Source organism: Marmota monax, unplaced genomic scaffold (assembly GCF_021218885.2).
Source record: "Marmota monax isolate L192 unplaced genomic scaffold, Marmota_monax_Labrador192_F-V1.1 WCK01_AAM20220418_F8-fsc00193, whole genome shotgun sequence".
NCBI lineage: Eukaryota > Metazoa > Chordata > Mammalia > Rodentia > Sciuridae > Marmota > Marmota monax.
This window is the reverse complement of record NW_026695203.1, coordinates 4,321,385-4,333,706: the sequence shown is the minus strand read 5'-3', so window position 1 is coordinate 4,333,706 and position 12,322 is coordinate 4,321,385. Positions and strand designations below refer to the sequence as shown.

At 57.0% G+C, this 12,322-nt stretch overlaps 1 protein-coding gene across 4 annotated transcripts in view; it reads left to right on the top strand.

Moving 5' to 3' along the window:
* Positions 1-12,322, top strand: part of Prkag2 (protein kinase AMP-activated non-catalytic subunit gamma 2) — a 263,165-nt gene that overhangs the window by 111,351 nt on the left and 139,492 nt on the right. Inside the window, exon 1 of one of the 4 annotated variants that reach the window (XM_046429778.2) lies at positions 1,529-2,098. The exons of the other annotated variants lie outside the window; for them this stretch is intronic. Within the exon in view, the coding sequence (XP_046285734.1) occupies positions 2,005-2,098 (94 nt within the window). The 5' untranslated portion in view covers positions 1,529-2,004. Of the gene's footprint in view, positions 1-1,528; positions 2,099-12,322 lie in introns of those variants that run through there. 4 annotated transcript variants of the gene reach the window in all.

Sequence of the window (12,322 nt, the reverse complement as noted above, 5' to 3'; positions counted from 1 at the left end):
CGCAAATGTCAAGCACAGCTCTAGTAAACAGTCGTCTCTTGATGGCCATTAGCTTGGTAGCAATGGTGCAAAAGAGGCTGAGACCATGGCTTCTCGACCAACTCAGCAGTGATAGGGTCAGTCTGGACAAAAGGAGGCCGGGTCCAGGAGCGGGGAAGCAGACTCTGAGCTTGCAGAGGGGTTGATCCAAAGACTCGAAGGAACCTGAAAGGTTGGAGCTAGTCAGTTTGCCCTGAGCCCCTCCAGCTCCTGGGGAGCAGTGTGGGTCCCCTGGCTGCGGTTGGAGCCCCCTGGCAATGACAGGTCTGGGGCAGGAGCTGAGGTTCCACACTTCCCTCCTACTGTGACATCACTTGATGGCCTCTCCAGTGGCCCCGCCAGCTTGGTTTCTTCTCCATGTTGCTCCATTCTGGGGCCACGGTTATCATGGAGGATTCAGGATGAGCTCTGCCAGACAGAGACAGAGCCCTGGAAAGCAGTCAGCTTCCGGCTCACGGTGGCTCCAGGCCTGAGTCTGGGCCCTGGGCATTTATTTCCCTTCTATCTCCCTCACTGCCTGGTTTCCAGGTGGCAGTGCTGCCGCCGAAAGCGTTCCCACCCACCAATCTTCAGTGCAAGGTTATTTAGCTGATGGTCGCAGGGACAGTCATTTTGGGGAGAATCCTCCCAGGTTCCATGACCATTAGGAGTTCAGACTGTTGGCACCAGACTAAATCCTAAATGACCTCAATTTGACCCCGTTAAAAAGAGGGGAAACCAAGGCTCAGAGATGGAAAGTGACTTTCTCGAGATCACAAGCCTGACTGGTAGCAGAGCAGGTGATTTTCTCTATAGCCTAGTGAAGATATATGGAAAAAACTGACATTTTTTCCCTCTTTCATAATTTCATACTTTTTTTTTCAGTTAAAAACATACAATTTTTTTTTTTTTTTTGCTTTGTTTGATTAGGTCAGAGGTTTGACCTAGGAGCCAAAGAGATTAGATCTCCAGATCTACTTCTGCCAGGCAGCAGAACCCTAGAAAAGTCAAAGTCCTATGCTGGTCCTCAGTGTTCCCCCTTTGTGACTGGAGGGGTTAGAGCTGATTCCCTCTAAAATGTCCCCAAGCTCTGTCATTGCGCAATTCTCAGCAAGTTCAGAGCTCAGGTTACGCGTTCACTGAACGCCTTCGCTGAACGCCTTCCGCCAAATTCCAGGGTAGCCCTGTCCCCTCCTGGAAGCTGATCTTGTTTCTTTCCCTACTGAGCCCAAGTGGACTCAGCAATTCCAGCCCGGGCACTTGTGGCTTCTCCACAAGTTGCAGCCGGAGCCTCTGACCTGCGGAGCCCCAGAGCACATGCATCAAAATAGTTGTGTGATGTCATGTCATAATGGGAATGTGCTCCAGCCAATTGGTGCCAAGAATTGTCTGCACAGGGTAGTTTCCTTTTACAGTCTTTTTAAAGAGACATCATGCAGATCTGCACATGACTAGCAGGCTTGTGCTTCCTCTGCCTACTTAGTCTCCCCTCCTTTTTTAAGTTTAAGGAGGAAAAAAAAAAAAAACCCTGGCGCGTGTCAGTGAGCTTCTGACCTTAACTACACAAACAAATCCCCTGTGAAGTACTGTTTGTGCCTCCGGCGGCTTCTTGCCTACTTAAGGTCAGACAGCAAGACTGACACCCAGCTGCTGCGGCTGGGGTGCAGCCCCGACAGGACTGCTGAGCTCGGAGCCTCAGGGACGTGGGCAAGAACCGCAGCGGGATCACCCTGTGAGCAGCAGAGCGGCTGGCCCTGAGAGTGGGTCCCCTCCCACGTTATCTGGAGGCCCCCTGTGAGGACGCATGACCCACAGCTGTGGCTGGGCACGGGCTGCCTTGCGCAGCAGCAGTGAGCAGTGGCTGCCGGCGTCCTCCACCTGCTGACTGATGCTGTGCCCCTCCGGGTGACCTGCCACCTGGGCTGCCACAGGTTCTGAAGACCCTGGTATGTTCACCTGTTGCCGTGCCTGTGGCCACAGCTCCCCATGAAGCGCTTTGGAAGTCTCAGGGGCAACAAGAAACCGAAGGACCAAAACCGAAGCACCCAGAGGCGCCAGTCAGAGCCCCATGGCCTTTTCGGTAGGACCCTGTCCTTTCCCTGCTTCTCTGATGGTCTCTGCGGGGGGCGGGGGGGGGAGCCCTGGGGAGTGTGTGGCCTGTGTGCACATCCAGGGCACTGGCCGTGGCCAGCTGCTCCCCCTTGCTCCTGGAGTAACCGTGGGGCAGTAGCTGGGGTGAGACGCGACTCCTTACCGAGGATCCTGCACTGGGCAGCCTAGCGCCACTCTTTCTAAGGTTGTTCCCTTCCTCCGGCTCCACCTGGGCGAATGAGGTTGAGGGAGTAACTGGATTGTCACTCATTGAGAGGGAAATGGTTGCTTGGGAAAGCGTGAGGGTGGATGGGAACTGTTAGTTTAAACCATTGAAAATGAAATGTTCGGCTTTGGGAAAACTGTCCTTGGAGGTCAGGAACAAGGGGTCCCACCCACCCCCTGGTCCTGTGGCTGAGTGATCTGGTGGATTGAGGATTAGGGTGGGACAGAAAATGCCTGCCTAATCTGTGGCCCGGGGGGAGAATATTGCTTTGTGTTCTTCTGGCTTTGGGGCCTTGCCTCAGCAGGTTCTGGGGCTGAGGACCAGCGTGGCTGGGGTGGATGGGGAAGGCTCCAGGATTCAGTATTTCCGGGCAGCAGAAGTGGAGGGGGTGGTCGGGTCCTCAAGCCATGAGCCAGGCAGGTGGGCTCCAAAGCTCTCTTGGTTTCACGGGGGCCCACTCAACCTTAGATGGTACATGTCATTTTTGAAGGATCAGAGGTAGCCCACTGCAGGTGTCGATTCAGAGAGGTGCACCTGAGCGGCCCCACTGTGAGGTGGAGAAGCAGGGTCCCTGCTCTGGCCGGGGGTCAGGCTCGGTCACAGCAGAGCGGGCCAGACACAGCCCCATGGGTGAGGAAAGGTGGGGAACGGTGAGGGGATGCCCCACTGAGTCCCTGTGTGGAATGTGACGTAGCAAGCAGCCCCAAACTTGTCACGTGTCCAGTGCAAAGATGACTTTGGCAAAACATCTGAGCAGGAAGCGAAAACAAGGATAGTAAGAAAGGAGAAAAGGTGATATAAAATCTGCCCACCGGCCTTGCCACACCCGAATCAGCAGTGCTCCTCAGGTAGCCTGGGGCGTGATCTGGGAAAAGCCAGTGGGGAAGACCGCAGTTGTTGAATTCAGAGCGTTTCCAGTCTCGAGAAGGAGAAAACCTATAAAAGAATAGCATCTCTCTGAGTGAGCACAAGGGTGAGTCTAGAGGGTTAGGCCTGCTGGCCCCAAAGGGAGACGGGCTGCAGCCTTCCTGGACGGGGAACTGAGTGATTGGTCTAACAGGAAGACTCTGGTTTTAGAGAATAAAGAACTAAACAAACACTCATTCGCTATAGAATCAAGTCTGAACCTACTGTTGAACTAAAAATCTGGCTTGTTAGTGGAGACAGGCAGGCGGGCCCCTTGTTAGAAGCCTCTTGTGCTCGACAGTGGTTTCTCCCTGGTGTTTAAGACCTGGCTGTCATCCTGCCTCCTGCGCGTCTGAGGTCAAAAATCATATTTGCATCTTCCTGAGTTTCAAAAGTGCTTACATGCAAATGCGGCTCTGACCACACGGTCGGGGAATCCTGGCCCCGGGAGCCTTCTCTGGGATTTAAGGAGCAAGTGGGAAACCAGTGTCCCTGCTCGGGCAGGGCCACGCAGGGGCGGGAGCCGGGCATGTCGGTTCATCCTAAGTCTGTCCTTTGCTTGTTGGAGTCACAGTGAGAGCAGCCGAGAGGTGGGCAGCAGATGTGCCAGCTGCTGGGCAGCGCTGGGTGTAGGTTTGCGGTGTGAGGAAAGCAGCCTGGGGTGCCAACCAAGCTTCCCTCCCAGCTCTGCCACGCCTGAGGCCCAGGTGAGGGGTCCCTCCGTGCAGCCATCCAGGTTCCCTTGACTGTGACTTTCTGCTTCCAAGGCCAGGGACCTTGTCTGCCAGAAATGCTCCTCTGGAGCTGGAATCCTGGTCCCCAGCATCCCGAGTTCTCCATAAGAAATGGCCGCCTTGCAGTGACTTGAGAACGCTCCACACCAGGGCTGTCCCCGAGTCTCCAGCAAGCACTGCTTCAGGGTTTGGGGTTTAAATCCCCTCCCAGCAGCTCCGTCTCCTGCCAGTTATTGCCATGGAGGAGAATTGGGGATGAGGCCTCTTCTCGGACCTCGAGAAGGCTGCCGTGAGGGGACGGTGGAAATGCCTGTCTTCTACGCATCTTCCAATTCCCCAGAACGAGACCCACTTAGGAAGTGTGTGCGGACCCCCTACACCCCCTACAGCTCTGCCATCTTCAGGGACTGCTGACTCTCTGGTCCCTGCAGGGTGGAGCCGCTCCCTTGGGGTCCAGAGCACTTTGTGTCATCTGGTGGCTTTCCTGTCATTGCTTCAGTCGAGGGGCGCATCTTTGCTGCACGCATGTGGTGCCTGCACACACGCCCACGCTCGCAGAGCACAGCCGCCCGTGCATCCTGACGCACGCTCAGCTGCACCCCACACTGGCGCTCCTTTCTCCTCCCAGCTGCCTGGAGCCCAGTCCTGCTGCGAAGCTCGACAGGGACGGCTGCAGCCAGAGGAGGCGCTCTGCCTCCATCTCTGACCAGGGACAGCTTCCAGTTCAGCCTGTCTGTCGCCTCCTTGGTAGAGAGAGATTTGGACTGTGCTGACCAGAGTCTGTGGCAATGATAACAGAAATCACAAGGTGGAAGATTGGGGCCAGATTATGCTGATCCGATGAAGACAACTGACCACAGCAGCGTTTCTCTCGCTGTGGTTAAAAATAGAAACTCCTGTGGCCTTCTGAGGGCTCTCTGAGGGTGGGCACCAGAGGCAGGACGCAAAGGCAGCATCAAGAATGGGCGTTGTTTCAGGGCTGGGCCTATGGCTCAGTTGGTAGAGTGCTTGCCTTGCATGCACAAGGCCCTGGGTTCAATCCCCAGCACCACGAAAAAGAAAAAAAAAAAAAATGAATGGGCGTTGCCCCCTTGTTCTTTGAGGTTCTGAGTGAGGCTGCAGACCCTGACCCCCGACCCCCTTGGCTTTTACAACCAGCCTCTCCCCTCTCTGAGCCCTGTGTGGCATGTCCTTGTGAGGACCTCTTGAAGCGCATCAGTGTTCTACCTTGGATCTACCTCGAAGTATCTCATTTTGAATTCTCTGTAATAGTGTTTTCAAACATAGGAGTGGGGAGAACAGTTCAAGGGCACCCAACTTCAGGCACAACCGTGGCCAGTATCATGCCAGTCCCACCAGCGTCCACTCTGTCCCAGCCACACTTCCAGCTCTGGGTGCAGCAGCTAGCCACGGAGGATCCTGAGTGGGGCGGGGCTGCTGTTTTGTTCTGGGGACGTATAGACAACAGCATGCCTGCCGTCCTCACCATGCTGGGCTCACAGCTCGGCAGCGTCCAGTACTCATACTGGGCACAGCCATGGTCACCTCTGTCTCCAGGGCTTGTCCATCTTCCACAGTTGGACTCTGCACCCAGGAAAGGAAACCTCCCCCCCACCCCCGGCAACCCCATTCTACTCCCTGTCTCTGTGGACGCTGGGGACCTCAGGAGTGGGACCATGCAGTGTTTGTCCTTGTGTCCAGCTAGTTCTGACAGGCAGACTGGTTTCCTTGTGAGGTCCAATGGCAGTGACACCAAGGAGGCAGGACGAGGGATAGAGTGTGCTTGCTGGGCAGGGAAGGCACAGGAGCAGGACACGTGGATGCTCATGGTCAGGGCCTTTGACAGGCAGAGAGACCCGGGCCCTGGGGAGAGAGGACTCTCCGGTGTTGGGGAAAGGCTGTGTGACTGGACAGCAGGAGACAGCTGAGCACTCCGTGGAGCATGAGGTGGGAGGGCCGGGCAGTGGCCGCTTTGGAGGACTCTGGCTTGTACTGCATGAGGTGAAGTCCCTGGGGGGGCTGGAGAAGGGTCTTTGACCAAGGCCCCCGTGGAGAGAGGACAGAGCTGGGCCTAAGGCCCCCCCCTCCGTGGCCCCACTTGCCCTGCGGCTTCCCCACAGGCAGGAGGCAGGGCTCCACCTCAAGCACCCAGACCCGACAACCATTCTTCCTGCTAAATTTGTGTTCACACAAGGGACCTGTAGTGAGGCGGTATCCTAATGTAAGGCTGGGTCTTCAGGGGCTGGTGGTCATGGCTGGGCAATGGACAGCTGTCTGTGACAAGGGGTGAGTGTCAGTAAATTTAAGGGCATCCCGCCTCCTCCCGTCCACCCTGCTGGGAGCCGGGCTGGAAGCTCATTATACACCAGCCCTGCACCACTCTGCATGGACAAGGCCCTGCCAGCCACAGGTGCCGGGACTGGCCCGGCCCTTCCAGTTCACTTCTCCCCAGGACTGTCCTCAGAGTCACTGGGTGAGTCAGGTGGCCGTCACCTAACAGGGTGGCCTACAGCAGAGTCACTCAGAGTGTTTCCTGGGGTGACTCTGTGGCCTGCTTGGCTTAGAACAAAGTGGCCTTGAGGGTGAGGCAGGGCTGGAGGAGCCAAGGGTCAGCTGGTCCTCCCCCCGCTCTGTCCCACCCCAGTTCCCAAAGTCACTGTCCTGCCCATGGCACCATGAACTGGGGACAGATTGGCAGCCAGGAGCAGGCTGTGTGACAAGGGTCAGGCAGGGGGTGCTCGGGCTTCCCGAGGGCAGAGTGCCTTCCGGGAGCCACTTTCCCGGAAGGCCGAGTTCTGAGTGGAGAATCTCAACGCTGCACAAACAGTGCTGTCAGCGCAGAGGTCTGAGGGTGTCGGAAATACTAGGACAGAACTGCAGAGCCTGGTGGAATGAACAGAGGAGCTAGGCAGAAAGAAGCTTCTGGAAAGGAGACGAATTTAAGTAACAGTGACTCTGGATAATAATGGAGAAGTGTCCCATGGCTTGGTGCCCCAGGCTGGGGCTGGACATCTGCCGGGCATCAGGCAGCCCCTGCTCCTGTGGCCCATGCCCTCCAAGGCGAGACCTGGCTCAGGGGAGGCCTGTGGGCCCAGGGAGGCTTGGTATCAAGATGATCTCCCGAGCTCCCAGCTCCTCCGTGCACCAACAGCTTGGCACATTTACAGCAAGATGGATTCTATCCTGCGGTAATAACCTGTCTTCTAATGATTGAGAACAAAAAATATGCAAAGTCTAGATACTCTCAAGAACAAATCAACAGTGAGTGTTCCCTGGGGCCAGCATGATTCTTGTGCCATGGTGTATTCTTGGCCCCACGCCTCAGCCTGGGTGCCGCTGCCCCTCCTTGCTCGTATCTCGTGATGGGAGTGGTAGCCCAGGGTGCAGCCTGGGAGGGAGCGTCTCCTCTTCCCCAGCCCTTAGCCAGGTGCTCTGCTGGGCCTGAGGGAACCCGTGTGAGTGTGCCCCACAGGACAGGTAGGGTGGACAGGTGACCACTGGTTGTGCATTGGAGTGGACCCTGGGGCTGCAGCAGGAAGTGGCTCAAGGGTTCCAGGTGGATCCCGTAGGGCAATGTGGTGAGTCAGGTGACTGAGACGCCTGGCTGGGCCCCACTTTGGTCTGGCAGAGATAACACTAATCAGCTGAGACTAATGACTTCCTAGATGAACAACAAACGAGTGACAAAACTACCAAGGCTCTCCACATAACTGGACCTCTGCAGAGCCCTCCTGTCTACGATCCAAGCAATCTCCAGTTCCTTCTTTCCAGAAACTTTCAGGTTTGCTGGGAGACAAGCAGAGTCCCACCCCGCTGGCTGTGGACTCCTGAGTCTGGACTGCGAGGGACCCGAGTTGGTTGTCCTCCCAGGGGCCCTGTACGCAGGACCAGGAAAGAGACACCTGCAGAAGGGCTTCCGTGGCAGCAGATGGCAAGGGTTCCTGAGACATTCCCAGAATTCCCAGAACATTCCAAGTTCAGCGTCTGCTTCCCTTGGAGCATGTCTGTGGGCCACTTGCTGAGTGAATAGTTAGGGGAACATTGCGGTGTGCGCCAAGACAGGGCAGAGCCAAAGGGGACTGCCCGGCCGGCATCAGACCACAGGAGACGTTACTGCAGTGTAGACTCACGACTCGGGTGGGGTGAGGCCAGCAGTCAGGAGACGGATGCCACTGAGAGTTCGTCACTCACTGTCCCCAAGAGGAGGTGTATTATCTATGCCATGGAGGGGTGGAGGCCACACAGGGAAGCTCCAGGGCCTGTCAGGAGACAGAAGGTGCAAGGGAGAGGGTGGGCGGAGCCTTCCCTGTGGTTTCCATGGGGAAGACGGGTGAGGCAGGCGACGACTGGCACGTGTGACATCTCGGGGCTCTGGGTGTGGGGCTGTCTAGTGTCTGGTCCCTGCCTTTGGGGGACTAGCACTGGGGATGTGGCCGCCTGGAGTCCAGGGCTGGATAGAATGTGGTGCAGAGCAGGGGCGCCAGGTTGGTCAGTTTGCATGTGACAGGTGGCTCCAGGTGGGCCCTCTGCTGTGCCCAAGGACCTGCTAGCCCTGGCCAGGGCAGTGGCACAGGCCTGTGATCCCCACAACTCTGGAGGCTGAGACAGGAGTGTCAGAATTTGAGGCTAGCTCATCAACTTAGCAAGACCCTAAGCAACTTAGTGAGAGCCTGTCTCAAAATTAAAAAAAAAAAAAAAAAAAAAGAATTAAAGGACTGAGAATGCAGTTCAGTAGTAAAGCACCCCTGGGTTCAGTCCCCAGTACCCCAAAACAAAAAGAACCGTGGCTGACCTGGGAGGGAGCGGCAGCCTTCCCCGGCAGCGTCAGGCCAGATGCCAGAACAGGAACCACAGAAATTAAAGGAAACACCCTGAGTGCCAGGCGCTGCTCCCATAGGTCTCACTACCTGGAATCTCCAGGTGTCTTCCCCTCTGCTGGGCAGGGAGTCGGCCTTCCCCAGGAGGACAAGCCTCCCGGCAAGGAGGCCCACAGGAAAGGCTGGTGGCCCCCAGCTCTCATGTCCTGGACTCTCCTGGGCCTCATGCCTCTCTGGCTTCTCCGTGACTGACTTCCCTCTGGGAAGTGTTTCTCTGCCAAGATGAGATCAATTCCCTTTCTCTAAAGGTCACCATCTGTCCTGGCCTGAGGACCAAGGTGAAAGGCCGTCTGTTCCTGGCAGGGTTGGCCTCACGTCCTCCTCCACCCACTGCAGGCCCCAGCACGGCAGTGTGGCTGTCGGCAGTCAGAGGCCCAGGGCCGCTGTCCTCCCGTCCCCGGGTAGCGCCCCAGTGCACTCCGCCGCAGGCCACAGCTCCTAGCGAGCGGCTGGGGGTGGGTCAGTGATACAGTGGGGACAGCAACGCTAGGAGAACAGTGTCGTGGACACCTCATGGCCTCCCTGCAGAGCCCAGGGATCATCGCCTGTACCCTGGAGGGGCGAAGAACCTCGACAGGAGGGACCTCTGTGTAAGCCTGGCTCTGCTTGGCGGCCGCTCACCCCACCTGGGATCTCAGCGCTGGGTCTCCCCCGCCCCGACCTCGAGCTGGAACGTTCCGCTTCTTCCTGTCCTTGCTTCCCACTCCGCCCCATGATTCCTCTGTTACTGCTGAACAAACCTGTAGAGCACATCCTTCCACGGGGCATGGCTCGCGCTCCAGGAGACGGTTGGGCACCATGACGACATGGACCCACCTGCATAAACATATCATTAGACGCACAATGCAAATATGAGTCAAAGCAGGAGGCCAGAATGAGATCGTGTCCAGGGTCTGGTTTGGACATGGAGAGTGGAAGTGGCCACTGTGGGCAAGGCCGCCCTGGAGCGAGCCCGCCAGGCATTGAGGAGGACGCAGGAGGCCTGGAGAGCCGTTCCAGAGGTGCTCCTGGCGGGCGGGCAGCCTTGGCTGGAGCAACTTGGAGGCGCGGTAGGGGTTTGCACAGCAGGGACACAGGCCCCCCTCATTTGCACCACTCAGCACCATGTCCCTCTGCAATGTTAAGGGACACATGGCACTGCCTTCACCTGGCTCCTAACTTTTCCTGTGCCAGAGAGTTTGGGCCTCCACCAAGGAGGGTCCTCACTTTGTGGCTTTGTAGAGTCGGCCTCACTAGGGCCGGCTCACCCCTGCCGACACGAGGGGGTTTTCTCCTAAGCGTGACAACAGGATCCTCGAAGCCACCCTTCTGGAGGTTCTAAGACTGGGGTTGACATCAGCTTCCATTGCCCATCAGCACCCCGGAGCCCAGGAGGCTCTGAAGAGTGACCTTTCAGGGTCTCCTGGCTGAGGGGTCCCTGACAGCTCCATGCTTGACTTAGGTCAGCTAAAGGAAGGGGCTATGTGTGCTGGGGACACCCTTCCTGGGGCCTCCTCCTGAGCAGTGGCCGGCTCAGTTTTACAGTAAGACCATAACTCAAGACAAGCATTGGTCGCCTCGTCCAGGCGTCTCATTTACTCCTGAGTGTGGGACGCCGTCTCAGAGCCCTGGTTATTACCTGTATTCTTGTCTTCCTCAGTAACAGGGCCCCAGTTCTTATTTTATAGCAATACCTGCAGCTCAGTGGGCCGTGTGACTAAGCTGTTCAGTGAGCTATAAATGGAAATGTTGTTAAGACTTATAAGAAATCTGTTCAAAGAGGGAAGAGGTGAGTCCCCATTTGTCTCTTTATTCTTCCCCGTGTCTTGAATGTAGATGTGATGGCTGGAGCGCTCTCAGCCATTCTGAACCCTATGGTGAGTCCTGAGATTAAAGGAGAATAAAGTCAGGAGCCTGGATCAGCACTGGGCAGTACGTAGTAGACCCAGGTGCCTGCCTGTCAGGCATCCCCCATGTGAAACAGGAATGAACCTCCTTCCTCCTTAAGCAACTCTCAGTTTGGATTTTTCTGTTTGAACTTTATCCTAACTAACACAGCCTGACTCGGAACTTTACCCCCTCTAGCTACATATAATTACTTAATGACCGAGGATGTGTGTCACCGGGGCAGGGGTGTGGAGTTTCTCCCCATGTGTGGGTGTGGCTCCTTTAGACTGAGGATGCTGAGGCACAAGGTGAGAGCCGCCCGGTCTGGGATGAGGACCAGGTCTCCAAGGCCATCCCAGGGCCTTTGTCCAGCTCCGTGTTCCCTCGGGCTGTGTTTGTGTATTCAAATGAATTGCTTTCAGAAAATTCTGGTACTTCTATGTTTAAACTAAAAAATGGCAGACAAGCTGAGAGACGCCTCAATACAGAGATAGCCGATGGGCTTGGAATCGCTGCGGCCCCTTCCATGGACGTGAACCTGTGGCGTGGCTCGAGGAGGTCTGGGCACCCAGAGGGCACTCAGCTTCAGGCTGCAGAAACCCTCAGTCCAGGGTTGGAGCTTGAGGCCTGGGCTCCTGGGAGGAGCTCGAGGCGGCCGGGTGGCCTGGGCTCCTGGGCAGCTGGGACTGAGGTGTGACTGCGCGTCTCTGCTCGGGCCAGGCGTCGCTGGCTCTTCTGCCTGGTGAACGTGCCTTTGTGTGTGTCCTGCCCCTGGGAAGGACAGATGGCCCGTGGCTCGGAGCTGCTGGACCTGGTCGTGGAGCCAGGGATTGCCAAGGGAAAGCCCCAAGCCACAGGGCTCATGGCAGTGCTCTGGGTCGTGGGTGGGGCTGGAGAGGCATCAGCACTGGACCCTGCGGGTGAGGCTGGATGGGTGGACAGCTGGGGGTCAGTCACAGAAAAGCCCAGAAAAAGAAGGCAGAGCCAGGCTTTGGAAAACCTTGAACGTAAGCTAGAAAGTGTGAGCCCTAAGAAACTGCCATCAGGCAGGGGAGGGACACTGTGGACGTGGCTCTGCAGGAGGAGCCTGGCCTGCGGGTCCTGGGGGGCCTCGGGTCCTGGGGGGGCCTCGGCCGCCGGGCTTCACCTCGGGAGCAGGTTTCTCCCAGGACTCCTCCTCCACCTCTGATCCTGAGAGTGGGGTTGCAGCCATCTGGTCTTCCTGAGCTGGTGTGACTCTGAGCATGTGTCCCCTGTGAAGACAGCTGTGAGAGGCAAGAGGCCACCCAGCAGCTGGGCCCAGAGGACCAAGGAGCTCGAGGGAATCACCTGGGAACAGAGGGAGGCCAGTGGGGGGAGGAGGCTGGGGCCAGGATGTGGCTGAACCTTGAGTGCTGGCTTGGATTGGGTTGTCACCGTGATGGGGCTTAAATGATGTCTGTCAAGGCAGGTCAAGAGGATGGTGGAGGGTGTGATCCTTTCACAGATGGGGAAACTGAGACCCAGGGAACCCAGAAAGATAGCAGTCACATGGGGCAGCCCTGGAAGAAAAGCTGAGGGTGGGCCCATCTCCAGGCGGTCCTGGGTTCAAGCCCCAGCAGACA